This window comes from Entamoeba dispar, genomic scaffold, assembly GCF_000209125.1.
Source record: "Entamoeba dispar SAW760 scf_1105229458973 genomic scaffold, whole genome shotgun sequence".
NCBI classification, from domain to species: domain Eukaryota; phylum Evosea; order Mastigamoebida; family Endamoebidae; genus Entamoeba; species Entamoeba dispar.
Genome location: NW_001853460.1, coordinates 1 through 15,230, shown reverse-complemented (window position 1 = coordinate 15,230; position 15,230 = coordinate 1). Strand labels below are relative to the sequence as shown.

The window sequence follows — 15,230 nt, the reverse complement described above, 5'->3', positions numbered from 1 at the left end:
TGACATTTTGTAATATCTTATTGTATTGAGTATGATGTATATTGACTTGTTGAGTATATTCATTCATAATTGTGTTCATTTTATATTATTATTTATTTCATTTCATTTACCTTTAATTCTATTTTAATGTGAAAATACCATTATGAAAAGTAATAAAGAAGAGCATTATGTTAATTCAAATTTAAATGTTAGTTATGAATAATAATGATTATATAAATATGAATATCATCTTATTGTTATTAATGTGTAAATATGTTATATTTCATTTATCACATTGATGAGATATCATAATGATATGTTAATAGATGTTATTATTTATTTATTTAAATGATATAATTATTGATATGAAAATTAAATTATATCACAGATGATTATCAATGATGAATGATGATAATATACAATTTAAATTATTTATATTATCATATCAAACAAGAATTAAATGATAAAACAAATAAAAAGATAATAAATAACAAGTATCAATGAAATGATGATATGATAATAACAAATTGAATAATTTAAACATCAACACAATAATACAGAATGAAGAATGACTATTTAATATGTATTATAAATTAAACATTTATAATTAATAATAATGAATTTAATATTCATCTTCAACATTCATTCATGATAATAATTCATCAATTTTATCATTAATCATTATATTTATTTTCTTATTATTTTCTTTATTCTTTCTTTTATCATTTTCTTTTTATATTTATTTTATTTCAATTTCATCAACAGATATATTCATTTAATACAGATATCGAATTAGAAAGATAGAACTAATAATGTACAAATATATTCTTCTCATATTTAATCACAAATATTTTCATCTGATTGTATTTTCTACTATTTTTAACTTTTAAACAATTAACAAGAATTAATTTGCAACATGATAATTCATTTCAATATTCTATCAAACATAAACACCATGTTTTAAACAAACAATGAATACATTCATTACATTTATACAACAATTATGAAATAATGAACAAATTCACAAATCATTATAATAATATAAAGATGAATACGAATGAAATGCATAATTTCGTGACCAAATGTTTATATCAATGAATATTTCTTTCTAGTCATCAATATATTCTTATTGATCAAATCAATTCATTCTTTGTATTATTATTATTTTAAAATATTCATGTTATTCTTCTTAATTCAAAAACTATTTGTTCATAAATATTTTCAGTTAGAGAAATTCCATTAGTTTTTAATTAAATATCACTTTAAACATTATTTACAATTGCACCCCTTCATTGTGATTTTCAATTAATTACATTTTGTATTGTTGTTTTATTATATTTATTTATTTCATTCTTTATAAAATTAATAAGATTATTATAATTGATTGGAAATACTTTTGACACAAAGAATAACAGTACATAACTCAATTTTTGAACTGTTTGTTTTATAGATAATTGAATAAAATCAATAATTTGTTGAATTACATTACTAAATATCAATATAATATCTTCATGATTTATATCATTTCTATATTATTACATTTCTATTTTGAATTAATATGTATATGATGTTAAGTATTTTCAATATCATAATAAAGAATGATGAAATTATTTATTTTTCAATGAAGAATGAAAGAAAAAATAATAAATTAATTAAAATATAATGATAATAGAATAATAAGATATAATGATAGAAAGAGAGATGATCAAAAGAAAGAATATTAGAAATAAATAAACATAATATTCATAATAATGATGTAATAAAGAATATAAATAAAAAGAATATAAATAATAAATAAATAAGAGAGAATATAAATGATGATAGAGTTATTATTTAATAATAATATGAAATAAATAATAGTTATCTTTTTATATAAGAATAAAATTATTTCATTTTATGAATTATTGAAAAATCATACAAAATTAATATTTTATACTTATGAAAACATAAATTATAACATAAATATGAACATTTCATTTATTAATTCATAAATTTTGATTGTTCAATTTTATGAATAGTTAAAATTAATAAATCATTATAAATACTCAACATATATCATGGATTTTATCATATTCATTTTTTATCATTAATATAATAATTCTATTTATTCTTTACCATTTTATTTCTTATTATCAAAACATTAATTGAATTAACTACTAAAGAGATTATGATTAATAAGAATATGAATAAGTTAAATGATAAGATGATGAAAGAAATAAAATAAAGAAATGACAGTATCTTTATAATGAAGAAATGAGAAAAATGAATAACAATAAGAAATAGATAATGAATAAAAATGAATAAAAAAAAAGAAATAAATAAATAAGAAATAAGAATAAATAAGAGAATATGATGAATAAAACAATAATCAGATGAAAGAAAATAAGAATAAAATGTAAAATGAAAGAATAAAAATGAATGAAGTGATATAAATAGTACTATTATTATATATATAATTAATATGATATATATCTATATCATAATTGTATTTATATAATTAATTATTTATTCATAATTATAAATATTATATATATAATGAAAATCTAGAAATTATTTCATCTTCATTAAATTTTATTCATCATTAAGAAATTTCAAATTAAATTTCAAAAAATTAAAAGAATATTCATAAAAATATTCAATACAAATTAAACATGTACATAAATATTAATATAAATAATATATTAAATATAAATAATATAAATAATAATAACGAAGATACATTATATAACACCAATCATCGTAAAGAATGATTAATATTTTAATGTCATAAAGAATTAAGTAGTATTGATAAGGGTCACAATAACGAAATGGGATTAATCAACACAATTTATTCATTATGATAAAAAAGATAAAAATAATAACAAAAGATGAATAACAAAAAATAAAATTGATAATAATAATAAACAATTATGATTAATTACATAAATAAGAATAGTATATTATAATTAAGAATGAAGTGATGACATCAACAGTCACAATTTTTACTATATTACTTATTGTCACAAATATTTAGTGTCACAACGCACCTTCGGTGCGTATGGCGCGTAGCGCCATTGTGACACTAAATATTTGTGACAATAAGTAATATAGGCAAATTAGGGTTAAATAGGTACCTCGAGGGTTAGTAAAAATAGAACAATGTTATATATAACATTAATCTATTTAATTAAAATTTTTCTTAGAGACCTTATGATCACTCCTCCCACTGTTTAAGTCATAAAGAGGAACACACACTCACCCTTATCCGTTACACTACTTTGGGTGACTGTTTTGGTCCCTTTACGACTTAAAGGGATGCCGTTCTCTTGTGGTATGTTTAGAAAGATCTAAAGAACAAATGGCCTTCCGCCTATATAAGAACTTGATAGTAAGAAACTATATTTTATTAAAATGATGCGAAGAGCAAGAAGAGCAACTGCACCTCGTGCAAGACGTAATTTAAAATCTACTATGGCAGGAAATTTAAAAGCTGCCTTCCAACAAAGAGACAGTACTCAAGTAGTATTAAATGCTACTGAGACTGTACAATTAGCTATTCCAGCTAATACTAATGGAGCAACTACAGTACGGAATGTAACTAAGTTGCTTTGTGGTACTGAATTCTTCCAACATTATGCTGGAATGTATGATCAATTTAAAATTGATGGTGTTTCAGTATCAGCTGAAATTGTATATAATACATTTGGTCAGGCTGCAATGACTTTCCCTAATGTTATTACTGCATGGGATAGAAATGGTATTGATAAAGCTACTGCTAATGTAGTAACCAATCCAGAAGGAGGACAGAATATAACTAATGTTCCAATTGTACCTGGACCATATCAAGTGAGTTCATATTCTAGTGCAGTAAGTAGAGCATATTATCCAGGTGCAAGATGGGGTATTACAAGAAGACTTATTGCTTCATCACTTCAAGAGAAGAGTATTTATCTTCCAACAGTTAAGACTGCTGAAGTATTGACTGAATCTACTTTATATGCTGCATGGAATCCTGATTTCCTTCTTTCTGTTCTTTTAGGTAATCAAACAGCTACATGCCAAACACTTGTATTTAATTTAACATGGTCATGGGTTGTTTCACTTAGAGGATTGAGAAAGAGTACACTTGATGTTGTTCCAATTCCTAATGCTAATTCACTTGGTTATGCAGGTACTAATGCAGGTACTGTTGCAAGTGGAACAAATAATACTATGATTCCTGCTTCAATGACTGTTGATAATAATGCTGGAGTGGTTACAGTTAGTAATCCAGTTTATACTACACAAGTACAAAATACAGGAGGAGTTACTTCTGTTTCTAATAATTCATGGACTGTTGATGCACTTAAGATGTATTTGAATGAGGTTATGTATAATATAGGTGTTGGTAAAGTTGATGCTATTTTATTTGATGTTAATAATGTACATGTTCTTCCTCAAAGTACTGCTTCTACTGCTATTAATATTCCAGCTGGTTCTACTACTCAGTTGTCATGTGTTATGATTGCATTTGGAACTGCTATGACTATGGGTAATGGTGTTACTGGTTATAATTTCAGTGTATTTATTTGTGGTAATGGTAATGATGCTCAACATGTAATCAATGTTGCAACTGATCAAAGTACTCTTGTTGTTTATTCTGAACCATTTTATGTTTATGGAGTTAATCTTCCTAATCAAAGTGGAGCTACAGCTGAATCTGTTGTTACTACTGCCTTGTTAACTACTGTAGGAAGTACTACTACTAATTCACCAGCTATTATGTATGCAAATACTTCTTCTGGAGCTGATGCACCTGTTGATGTTGCTGCTGGTAGTGTTTTAACTGTTAGTGGTACTTATCAAGCTTCTGTTGCTTATCCAGTTGTTAAGGCATTACAAAGCTTTGTTACTGGAGTTAATAGTAATGATGGACAAGCATTATTAGAAAATTATTAAGCTAAAATTGCTAATAATAATTAAATTAATTTTTAATAAGTTGGAAAGAATGCGTTTTTAAATGTTGTTAATAGTAAGGAGTCTGTTATGTATAGACTGTCTATTGTATCTGATTGTGCTTTCATTGTAGCTGAGAACATATGAGTATTGTTTTGATCCATGAGTCTTATAGTATCTGCGTTTTTAATTAAATAACAATAGCTTTTTTCTGGATAAAATCTGTAAGTTTTTCCGTCTGCTCCTTCTTCTATTTGTAGTCCTCCATCTTTATGTTTTATTATTGTTGTATCTCCTGCTCCTGTTGTGTCAATTCTTATTGGGTATGTTCCTAGTGGTTTTATTAGTGCTACATTGTTTGTATATGTTAAATCTGTTGGGAATATTGTTGTATCTTGTGCTGCATTTTGTATTTCGTTTATTGTCATTCCTTGTGGTGTTAAATCGTAAGTTGATGAGTCATCTAATGAGTAATTTATTCCATTTATTTGAGGTATATTTATTGTTAGATTTACTTGTTTTAAGTAGTAATTGTCTGTTTTTTTTATTTCGTAATAACCACTTTCTGTATATGTTTTATTTATTGTTTCTTCTGTAGGTTGTACATTTGTATTTATTATTACAGAGTCTAAATACGGTATATTATTATCTGGAGTAACAGTAGTAGTACCGTTTTCTGTAATATTAATTGTTTTAGTTTGACTTGATGGTTTTACATTAGTTTTTAATGTTATATTATTAATATAATTGTCACTTGTTAGTTGAATGGTTCCATTGTTAGTTGTTGTTATAGTTGGATTATCTATTGTCATATGAAGATTGTATGTAGTGTTGTTTATAGTGTCTTCCTTTCTTAATAATGTTAGAGTTGTATTAGAAACTAAAGACATTTAAATGAATAATAAAGATTAATTTAAAGTTTTATTTGTTATCTGAAGTGTTATTACTTGTTTTTGTTTTGGTTGAAATTTTAAAGTTACTTTTTCATAAGCTTCATGTACATTTGGTTCTAATGTTATGTCTTCTCTATTATTAATGTCATCGTTTGTAATTGTATAGTTTAAATCTACTAGTGTTATGTCTGGATTGGGTTCAATATCTTCATCTTCTGTTGGAGTGCAAATATATCTATCGAATGAACATGTTATATACCATTGGAGATTGAAGTCTATTATTTGGTCTTCTTCTCCTTCGTTTGTTTTATTTGTTGTTTCTACTGCTATAATATACCAAGGATAAAATGGGATAGTTACATTTTCATTTGTATAAGGATTCCAAGAGATATTATTTTCATCGTAAGTCCAAAAACCTTCTACTCTTGTTGGTCCATAAAAGTTTTGTTCTTGAATAGTTTGTGCTTTAATAATTGTTGTTATTTGAAATGCTCCACCGGGGTAATAAATTTGTTGTTGTATATGACTACTATTTTGAACCATTTTTAATTGTGCTTCAGGTGTTATTGTTTCATTTTCTGTTTTTATATATGTAGGGAACCATGAAACTGATACAGTTGGAAAGTTGAGTCCTATTTCTTTCATTTTAATATCAGATATGGATAATACTGCTAATGCTTTATCTATTTTTACTCTTTTAAAACATTTACAGAAGGAATTAAAATTTGTGTTTTTGAATAAATCATAAAATATATGAGTTGTATCTATTCCAAAGTTTTTATTTTCTTTTATTAATACTCTTTTTTTAACATTAAATGAAAATTCAACTTGATGAGTATTTTCAGGACAATTATTACGTGTATGTATCATTTGAATATAAAGATGAACTTAAAAATTCATAATATGTCAACAGAAAGCAGTGATTGTCATCACTCTGAGTCTTGTGTTGAAAAGGTATTCAAAGATAGTACATGGAATGTAATTATGAAAGTTGTTATGTTAGTACTTTCATGTATATTACTTATTGCTTCATGTTTTTTTTGCTTTTATTGAGAGTAGAAGACAAAATCAAGTTATGGATGGTATAGAAGAAGTGTTAGATGTAGTAAAAGTATTAATTCCTAATTAATTTATTTGTATCTTAATCTTTATATTTTAATTATGAGTTGTTTACATGATGTACTCCTTATGTTCATTCTTTTTACTTTGCTTGTTTTATGTTGTTGCATGCATGGTTGTATTCGAGATGATGGTTCTGTTTCACGTTTATGTTGTTGTCCAGGATCTTGTCAATATAACGGGATTTGATGTTTAAACTCAATACTTAGTAACTTAATAATTTAATGTTTTTTGACTTATACGGTGTTCCACGTTTAAATTTACATAAGAAACGGTATGGTAGTTATGGTTCTATTCATGGTTGGTATGGTAATTATAAATTTGTTAATAAGAAGCCATATACTTATCAACGTGTATATGATAGAAGTCCAAGTGATAAGAGGAATGAATTTGATAAAAGGTATAACAGAGATTATGATAAGAGGCATGAAGAGACTAAACCTAGAAGGCCTGATAGTAATCGACCTCAGCGTCCAACTAATAAGAGACCTACACAAGACAGAAGACCTTCTCAAAAGGATAAACCTAGTAATCGTCCTGAAAATAAACGACCTGTACAAGATAGAAAACCTGTTGATCAAAAGAAGCCTAGACAGCCTACTCGACCTGAGCAAAGAAAACCTACTAATCCTAATAATAATCCTACACAGAAACCATCTAAGGTTGATGACAAGTATGATCCAGATTTAGGTAAGATTGTTGATAAAAAAATAAGAGAGATAGAAGATAGAACTGATAGTTTGTTTGATAAGGGAGGTTCTAGTAAGGAGAAGGATAGTTGGTGGAAAGATGTTAAGGATAGTATTGGTGATCGTGTTAAGGATATTTCTGAACGTTTCCCTAAAGATTTGAAAGATGTCATTAAGAATAATCCTGCAGCTAAATTGGATGCTTCTTTAATCAGGGCTATGTTTGATAAAGGTATTAAAGTTGGTGGTAGTTTGTTAGGAACCGCTCTTACTGCTGCTGCTGGTGAAGGAGGAAAGGATTTGTATAAAGGTGTTAAGGATCGTTTAAATCGTGATAATGTTCCTACTAGAAAGAATACTACACAAGATAATATTAAATATATGCGTGAAAAGTATATTAAAGGTAATAATGTTAAGAATGATGATTTAGATGCTCTTAAGCAAATGTTGCTTGATGATCCTTCATTGGTTAAGGATTATGTTCATGTTATTTTTACTGAGCAGGAGTTAGGTAAGTTGTATGAAGAAGATCGAGATTATGGTGCTCTTCCTCTTCCTACTGTTATACGTGATGAATTGCATTTTATTCCTGCTAGAGCTCTTAAGAAAGATGGTGAACGATATTATGCTCCTGAACATTATGTTGCTGAAAGTGAAGGTATTGTTATTGATCCTAAATATCAAAATCAGCTTTTAAAGAATGGTAATGAATTTGAATTGTTTCCTGAATCTTTAGGTGAACTACTTCCTGATGATCTTGAAGAATATAATTCTCGACGTCTTACTTTTATTTATGAACAATTGCCTGATGAATTGAGGCGTCATATTCGAACTGATTTTAGTGTTGATCATGCTGCTGCTTATCGTTATGCTAAATTATTGAATATTCAACTTCCTAGGGAATTACTTACTGGTAGTAATGATGATTATTATCATAAAATTAATTATGGTATGCGTACTCATCAGCGTATTGGAAGTGGTCGTAGATGGTTTGAGGCTAGTGACTTTGAGAAGAAGAGTAATCTTATTGAATATATGAGAAATCATTATGCTTGGACTCGTGATAAAAATGATAGATTTATGTATCCTGATGATCCTAATCGTAGTGGATTTAATTATCTTAAGGGTCTTGGTAGTTCTGAAAATGAAGATGAATGGGGCAGTGTTTTATTGAAAATTAGTCCAACAGATCCTGATACTTTTAAAGTGTATACACGACCTGATGGACGTAAAGTTTTTGTAGAAAATAAACAAAACGAAAATCATATTTACAATTTGAAATAATTAATTATCTTCTTTTTTAGGCTTTGTTTCTTCTGCTTTTTTATCTTTTATAATAAATCTATTCTTGTATGGTTTCTTTTCTTCTTTCTCTTCTTTCTTTTTCTTTGGTAATTCCCACATTAAGCCCTTTTTATTAGCTATTCTATAGACGAGAGACCAATATGGCTTCTTTAATGCTACTTTTTCTTCGGTAGATGTTTGATCATCTATTATATACATCAATTTGTTTATTGTTTCTATTAATTCTTCGTCCTCCATTTCTTTGTATTTGCCCAAAGCAAAATCGGCTATGATGTCTCTGATGCTTGTAGTCATGGTATGATTAAACAGATTAAAACGGTTCTTTAAATAGTCAATTATCTAGTTCTTACTTTATCTCCCCCGCCAATTGTTGATGTGGCAAAGTCGAACTGTGGATCTTCTAATGGTTCTACTGGTTCTACAGGTATTTCTGCTTCACTATCTTCTTCTATAATTAGATTTAACGGGTAATCGTTTTCTTCTTTTTCTATTTCTGGTTTCTCTTCTTTCTCTTCTTTTTCTTCGTTTGGTTCTTTTCTTTTTGTAGAAGGTGGTTGTTGTATAATTATAACTTCTGATTCTAACATTAGTAATCTATAATCGTAATCATGGAGTGCTTCTTCTTGCCATCGTTCGATAAGTTCTTCGGGAATCTCTTCTTCTATTAATAGAGGATGACGTTTTAAGTATTTCTTAATTTTCTTATTAACAAATTTATTTATTTGTGTTATTTTATTTATAGGATCTTTCATCTTTTTGATCTTTTCTTGTTTTCTTGTTTTTCGTTGGAGTTTTCTTGATTCTTTAGCTTGTCTTTCTAAATTACCTTGTGTTCTATCATCAAGTAATTGAATTGGATAATTTATTTTCTTCTTTTCTGAATTATGTTTAAAGTTCTGCCAATATTTAGCATCTTCTGGTACAGGATCTAATTTTATTTCTTCTGGCATATGGTCATCATACCATTCTAATTCTTGTTCATCATCTTCTAGTATTGGTTCTTCATTTTCTACTTCATTTGGTATATCGACGGATTCTAAAGGTATAAAGTCTGGTACAGGTTTAGCTTCTTTTAATACTAATTCTCTTTCTTCTAATTCGTTTAATTTAATCTTTATACCTTTAGAATCGTCGTCAGGTTTATTACCGTTGACGTCATCATTATTTTGTATTTTCTTGGGAGACTTCTTTTTCTTTTTCTGTTCTGGTTTAATTATCATTTGTTGATATGGTACAATCTCTTGTATTGGTTGTTGAGGTGGTAAGTTATTAATTCTAGGTGGATTAAAGAATGTTGATGTTAGTTTCTCTTCAAATGGTCTTTTAGCTTGATATTTAACTTTACCTTTTCCATCTTCTCTATTATCTTCACTATCCGAAGAACTATCATCTCCTCTTTTCTTATAATTATCATTAAAGAAGTCATTTAACTTTCTATATCTTTTTCTATTCTTTTCATCTTCTTCATCATCATCCATTGGTTTTATTTCTTTGTATTGTTTTGGTGGTATTATAAAGTTATCAGGATCTTTAACGTCTTTATGTATTTCTATTTCTTCTTGTAATGGTTGTTCTTTTAATTGTTCTAGTATTGATGGTATTTTTTCTTCTTTTATGTTATCTGCTAGTATTACTTTATCTTCTTCATTTGTAATTACTATAGGAATGTCATTTATAAGCTCTTCTGAATTATCATTTTCTATTATTCTATTATTGTTTTTAATGTCTTGGTCTACTTGATTGAGTACGTTAATTAGTTCTTGATCGTTGTTAATGTCAATAATACCATCAAGTATTTTAATTGTATTGTCATCGTAAGTATAGACTTGTTCTGGATTATTTGGATTAACTATTTCATATGTTGGTTCAATTTCTTCTTGAGTATCTTCTTCTTCATTTTTTATATTTTGTTCTTCTTCATCGTTTGGTTGTTCAATATTTCCAAATTCTTTATTGTATTCTTCATAGTCTGGATCATCAAAAAGAGATTCTTCTGTTTTATTGTATTCTTCGTCTATTATGTCTGGTTTATTTGCTCGTTCTGGTTCATTATCTGGATCAAAATAACTATTTTCTGTGTATACATTTGGATGTAGATCTACATCATCTTCTTCTGTATAATCTTCATCTCCTGCATCAGGATCATAATTATCATTTATTGAATTTAAGGAGTAGTTATTGGAATACCAATTATTTTTTATACTTCCGTAACTACCCCAACGTCTTCTAAATACATTAGGTCTATGCCAATAGCTCATATTGAATAAAAAATAAAAGATGAATTATAAAAAACAGTTAATTAAAAATTACCTGTATTCCAATTGTTTGCTAGAGCATCTGGATCATCTTCACTTTCTTCTATTTCACTATCTTCATCTGCTATTCTTATTTTCTTGCCACTTTGTACTGTTATATATTTATTATTTCCTTCTTCAGTTAATGTATTCTTTGTTAAGTCGAAAAATCTCTTTTGTATTTCGTGATCATCTACAGCTACTCTTTTTGATGGTACTTCTTCTAATGGCTGATCTAATACTATAGGAGGAGGTAGACTCTCTTGTTCTAATTGATATATTGCATCATCTAATCCATCTATTGTATCATCTCCCATATCATCTAATTCGATGTCTTCTTCTACTTCATTTTCTAAAAGCATTTCTACCAATTTTGGATCTAAACCATCATATTTGTTCTTATTTTGTTCTATTTGTTCTTTAGGTGGAGGCTCTTTGAATAATTTCTCTTTAGTAAAGAGTACTACTGAATTCTTTTCTAGCCAGTCAAAGTCTTCATACTCTTTTGCCGTTTTTTGTAATGCTTTCCAACTTCCCGGATTAAGTACTAAAATTGTTGGAATCGATGTCACTCTTGCATGTGAATATTTTACATTGATAGTAATTTGTTCTCCGCGAGTACTAATTAATGACTTAAATTCTGGCCAAATAATGTCGTTCAAGTTTGCATCGTCGAAGAGTCTAATGTCATATTTTAAGCTTTCGTTATGACCGTCCATCATAAACCTTCCTCTGAATTCGTCTACTTTTAGATCTTTTAGTAAATCGTTTACAAATTCCGTCTTTCCCATTTTGGTGTCACTTACAATTACTAATGTTTTTATTCTCTTTGTCCTTCCGCTCAATGCTGAATTGAGCCATATTCTGCTATTCTTTACAACTGGATTATCTTCTTTCCATGGTTGTAATTTAATTTTTATTCTATTAGTAGTGTCTCTACTGTGTTCTTGAGCCCATACACTATCAAACTTAGATACATTATTCATGTATCCTTTTAAGCTGATATTTTTTAAGAATGCATGGGCTTCTTCTAAGTCTGGCATTTTAAGTGCTTTTCCTATGTCAATATCACCTAATCTACCTTTATTCTTGTCCATTTTTCCTATCTCTTCGAATACGGCTCCTTCATTTGGATGTTTTTCCTTTTGTCTTTTAAGGTATTCGATGATGGCGTTAAATGAACCATCATAATTTTTATTTTCTGTTATTTTTTCAAATCTAATGAATTCGGAGTTTCCATTTATATTTACGAATGGCCTTTTTCTCGTATGAGCTACTTCTTCTAGCTCAAAGAAAGCATGAATGTGTTTATTTGAGCCTTGTGTGGTCTTTCCTATGGCTAGGTATTTTATATGTGCTTGTTTATTTCTTGTAGAACACCTTTGTTCAATGGCATTTTTTATTGTCTCTTTATTTGGTACTTTTTGTGCTGGAGTAAAGTTCATTGTAACAAAGCCGTGCATGGCTTTGAATTCATAATATCTGTTTTGTGGTTGTGACATTGTTCCTTTGTTTTTTGTTTATAATAGTTTTCTATTTATAATAGTAGGAATTTTCTAATTTGTCTGTATGAGGCTGTTAAATGACTGTATGAGGATATCAATTGTCTGTTTTACTATAAGTATAATATTTTTATAGTATTTTAATTTTAGAATTGTCTGTTTATCTGTGGAGTACACGTTTTACTTGTTATTTATAGTTGGGCACTTTTTAATTCATTTCATGTTCCCTCTTCTTACATCCATAGTGCAAGATATCGACGAAACCTGTAAAGGTCTCCTCGATAATGATACTATAGATTTGGACTCTAAATGTCTAATCTATTCTATCATGTACTTTATGAGGAGATTCGAGGAGACTCACTATAATTATAGTGATATCCTGTTCTTCTACATTACAGGTTTCGTCGATTCTTGCAGAAAAGACGAACGTTTTAATAAACTTGGAGGTTTATTGGAATTATTGGAAAACTTCAATTTTGTTAACGATATTGAAGACTAATTTATTATTTATTATTTATTATTTATTTTAATTAAACAAAATATTAATAAAAAGAATTTAATTAAATTTAATTATCTTCTTGTTTTGGCATTCGTGGTTTCTTTGCCACTTCATCGAAGGCTTTCATCATTCTAGCCTCCATACGATGCACTCTTCTTTCATAGAATGCATCTATTACATGCTGATAGCGCTCTTTTATTCCATCCGTTAGGTTGTGGATAGAATCGAGCACTATAGCTTCTTCTTCGAGGAGCTCATTGTATTTCTCCTCGTTGGAGTAATAACGCTCCTCCTTTCTAAATAACTCCACGAAGTCATCGCACATGTCCTTGAGTTCGAACATGTCCACGAAGAATTCGTTCAAGTCATTTACTGGAACGTTCTCCATTTTAGTGCTTTGGATTTTATCCTCGACTTCCATGATGTTTCTTATTCGTAAGTGACTGTTTAAATATCTAGATGTGGTAGGCATTCAAACAGACAAACAGACAATTTTGACAGACAAAGAGACAAAACAGACAATTTCTATTTTTATCTTATTATACTTTTATTATTAAGTATAGTTTAAAGTTATCTACTACCTCATATCCTACCTCATATCAGTCACTAATTTGTTATTTAAACGCAGCTAATAATGTTATTGGCATTCAATGCAATACACTCAACCTAAAACAAAGCTCTCTATTTTGCTTACCGCTGTTGCTAGAGAGGTGAGAGAGCAGTTGAGTCGAGCCACAGATGAAACGGTAGAGATAGTACTCTACGGCTTGGTCTATTGGTTCCGTATATGGGACCACGAGTATAATTTATATCCGACCAAGTACTTACTCATGTGGCTCGACTTCCTTATTAAAGACGTCGAGTCTAACTTAATTGATTCTGAGCCTCTAGTTTATCTTCTCTCTCTTATTCGTACTGGTTATTATCAACCAGACATTGAGCACTTTAATTGAATGCTTTTTCTAATTATGCGTTTAAATAACAAATTTGTTTATTTTTAGAAAACAATAACAAAAAACAAATAACATTTTCTAAAAATAAAACAACTAAAATAAATTAATTCAATTAATTGAATTATAATAATTCAGTCTTCCTCCTTTTAGGTTTTGTCTCTTCTTTCACCTTTTGAGTTAACTCCTTTTCTTTCTTCTCTTCACTTCTTAAGCGAGTTATTATAAGCTTATTCTTCTTTTCAAACTCTTTTATTTCTCTCTTAAGCGTATCAATAACATCAAGATGTTTTGTAAGCGTCTTATTAAATGTGGATAAAGGTATGTTACCAAACGACATACTGACTCCACCATCAAGAACATGACATGTTTCAGATACATGGATAATATCATTTATTAAACTAACAATATCTTTTAATGTTACATTCTCTTCTTCTATCTCTGTACTTTCATCTTCGAATATATCAGCATGATTACTAATAGGTATACCATACATTACTTTATCTAATGACCATATCTAGATGGTAGGGTCATTAAATATTAGTATAGTTTATTATTAAACTATAATTTAACTATATTGTAGGTGTAACCCTATCTAAGATCTCGTTAGGATGACGTTTCCCGAATTCTTACGAGAATTCAACACTAAATATTTGGGACAATAAGTATGACCTCATAACTAGTATAGTAAAATATAGTATATTTTTACTATATCTATTTTTACTAACCCTCGAGGTACCTATTTAACCCTAATTTGCCTATATTACTTATTGTCACAAATATTTAGTGTCACAATGGCGCTACGCGCCATACGCACCGAAGGTGCGTTGTGACACTAAATATTTGTGACAATAAGTAATATAGTAAAAATTGTGACTGTTGATGTCATCACTTCATTCTTAATTATAATATACTATTCTTATTTATGTAATTAATCATAATTGTTTATTATTATTATCAATTTTATTTTTTGTTATTCATCTTTTGTTATTATTTTTATCTTTTTTATCATAATGAATAAATTGTGTTGATTAATCCCATTTCGTTATTGTGACCCTTATCAATACTACTTAATTCTTTATGACA

The 15,230-nt window shown here is 28.0% G+C and overlaps 9 protein-coding genes across 9 annotated transcripts, besides 24 other annotated features; 3 read left to right on the top strand and 6 right to left on the bottom strand.

Annotated features, from left to right (window-relative positions):
• Positions 1-74: 74 nt before the first annotated feature.
• Positions 75-126: a microsatellite.
• Positions 127-308: 182 nt separating this feature from the next.
• Positions 309-362: a sequence feature (AT_rich).
• A 28-nt stretch (positions 363-390) lies between these two features.
• Positions 391-470: a sequence feature (AT_rich).
• An 82-nt stretch (positions 471-552) lies between these two features.
• Positions 553-609: a sequence feature (AT_rich).
• Positions 610-645: 36 nt separating this feature from the next.
• Positions 646-735: a microsatellite.
• Positions 736-1,132: 397 nt separating this feature from the next.
• Positions 1,133-1,155: a sequence feature (AT_rich).
• Positions 1,156-1,306: 151 nt separating this feature from the next.
• Positions 1,307-1,361: a sequence feature (AT_rich).
• Positions 1,362-1,603: 242 nt separating this feature from the next.
• Positions 1,604-1,773: a microsatellite.
• Positions 1,705-1,838: a microsatellite.
• A 6-nt stretch (positions 1,839-1,844) lies between these two features.
• Positions 1,845-2,023: a sequence feature (AT_rich).
• Positions 2,024-2,256: 233 nt separating this feature from the next.
• Positions 2,257-2,322: a microsatellite.
• Positions 2,323-2,334: 12 nt separating this feature from the next.
• Positions 2,335-2,412: a microsatellite.
• A 12-nt stretch (positions 2,413-2,424) lies between these two features.
• Positions 2,425-2,514: a microsatellite.
• A 71-nt stretch (positions 2,515-2,585) lies between these two features.
• Positions 2,586-2,689: a microsatellite.
• Positions 2,690-2,812: 123 nt separating this feature from the next.
• Positions 2,813-2,925: a microsatellite.
• Positions 2,926-3,120: 195 nt separating this feature from the next.
• Positions 3,121-3,156: a sequence feature (AT_rich).
• A 213-nt stretch (positions 3,157-3,369) lies between these two features.
• Positions 3,370-4,896, top strand: EDI_238460 (uncharacterized protein; the record flags this gene model as incomplete). The annotated part of the gene is made up of 1 exon (XM_001735186.1): positions 3,370-4,896. The coding sequence occupies one exon, from the start codon at positions 3,370-3,372 to the stop codon at positions 4,894-4,896; it is 1,527 nt and encodes a 508-aa protein (XP_001735238.1).
• An 11-nt stretch (positions 4,897-4,907) lies between these two features.
• Positions 4,908-4,935: a sequence feature (AT_rich).
• EDI_238450 (uncharacterized protein) lies at positions 4,929-5,705 on the bottom strand (the record flags this gene model as incomplete). Its single annotated transcript, XM_001735185.1, has 1 exon — positions 4,929-5,705. One exon carries the CDS (start codon positions 5,703-5,705, stop codon positions 4,929-4,931), a length of 777 nt encoding a protein of 258 aa, XP_001735237.1.
• Positions 5,615-5,642: a sequence feature (AT_rich).
• Positions 5,706-5,801: 96 nt separating the features above from the next.
• EDI_238440 (uncharacterized protein) lies at positions 5,802-6,656 on the bottom strand (the record flags this gene model as incomplete). The annotated part of the gene is made up of 1 exon (XM_001735184.1): positions 5,802-6,656. The coding sequence occupies one exon, from the start codon at positions 6,654-6,656 to the stop codon at positions 5,802-5,804; it is 855 nt and encodes a 284-aa protein (XP_001735236.1).
• A 473-nt stretch (positions 6,657-7,129) lies between these two features.
• EDI_238430 (uncharacterized protein) lies at positions 7,130-8,878 on the top strand (the record flags this gene model as incomplete). The annotated part of the gene is made up of 1 exon (XM_001735183.1): positions 7,130-8,878. The coding sequence occupies one exon, from the start codon at positions 7,130-7,132 to the stop codon at positions 8,876-8,878; it is 1,749 nt and encodes a 582-aa protein (XP_001735235.1).
• A 4-nt stretch (positions 8,879-8,882) lies between these two features.
• Positions 8,883-8,984: a microsatellite.
• Positions 8,985-9,234: 250 nt separating this feature from the next.
• On the bottom strand, positions 9,235-11,157 carry EDI_238420 (uncharacterized protein; the record flags this gene model as incomplete). The annotated part of the gene is made up of 1 exon (XM_001735182.1): positions 9,235-11,157. One exon carries the CDS (start codon positions 11,155-11,157, stop codon positions 9,235-9,237), a length of 1,923 nt encoding a protein of 640 aa, XP_001735234.1.
• Positions 9,376-9,423: a microsatellite.
• Positions 11,158-11,198: 41 nt separating the features above from the next.
• EDI_238410 (uncharacterized protein) lies at positions 11,199-12,695 on the bottom strand (the record flags this gene model as incomplete). Its single annotated transcript, XM_001735181.1, has 1 exon — positions 11,199-12,695. One exon carries the CDS (start codon positions 12,693-12,695, stop codon positions 11,199-11,201), a length of 1,497 nt encoding a protein of 498 aa, XP_001735233.1.
• A 120-nt stretch (positions 12,696-12,815) lies between these two features.
• Positions 12,816-12,844: a sequence feature (AT_rich).
• A 347-nt stretch (positions 12,845-13,191) lies between these two features.
• Positions 13,192-13,269: a sequence feature (AT_rich).
• Positions 13,262-13,666, bottom strand: EDI_238400 (uncharacterized protein; the record flags this gene model as incomplete). The annotated part of the gene is made up of 1 exon (XM_001735180.1): positions 13,262-13,666. The coding sequence occupies one exon, from the start codon at positions 13,664-13,666 to the stop codon at positions 13,262-13,264; it is 405 nt and encodes a 134-aa protein (XP_001735232.1).
• A 178-nt stretch (positions 13,667-13,844) lies between these two features.
• On the top strand, positions 13,845-14,147 carry EDI_238390 (uncharacterized protein; the record flags this gene model as incomplete). The annotated part of the gene is made up of 1 exon (XM_001735179.1): positions 13,845-14,147. One exon carries the CDS (start codon positions 13,845-13,847, stop codon positions 14,145-14,147), a length of 303 nt encoding a protein of 100 aa, XP_001735231.1.
• A 20-nt stretch (positions 14,148-14,167) lies between these two features.
• Positions 14,168-14,279: a sequence feature (AT_rich).
• Positions 14,269-14,640, bottom strand: EDI_238380 (uncharacterized protein; the record flags this gene model as incomplete). Its single annotated transcript, XM_001735178.1, has 1 exon — positions 14,269-14,640. One exon carries the CDS (start codon positions 14,638-14,640, stop codon positions 14,269-14,271), a length of 372 nt encoding a protein of 123 aa, XP_001735230.1.
• A 406-nt stretch (positions 14,641-15,046) lies between these two features.
• Positions 15,047-15,159: a microsatellite.
• Between the last annotated feature and the right edge of the window lie 71 nt (positions 15,160-15,230).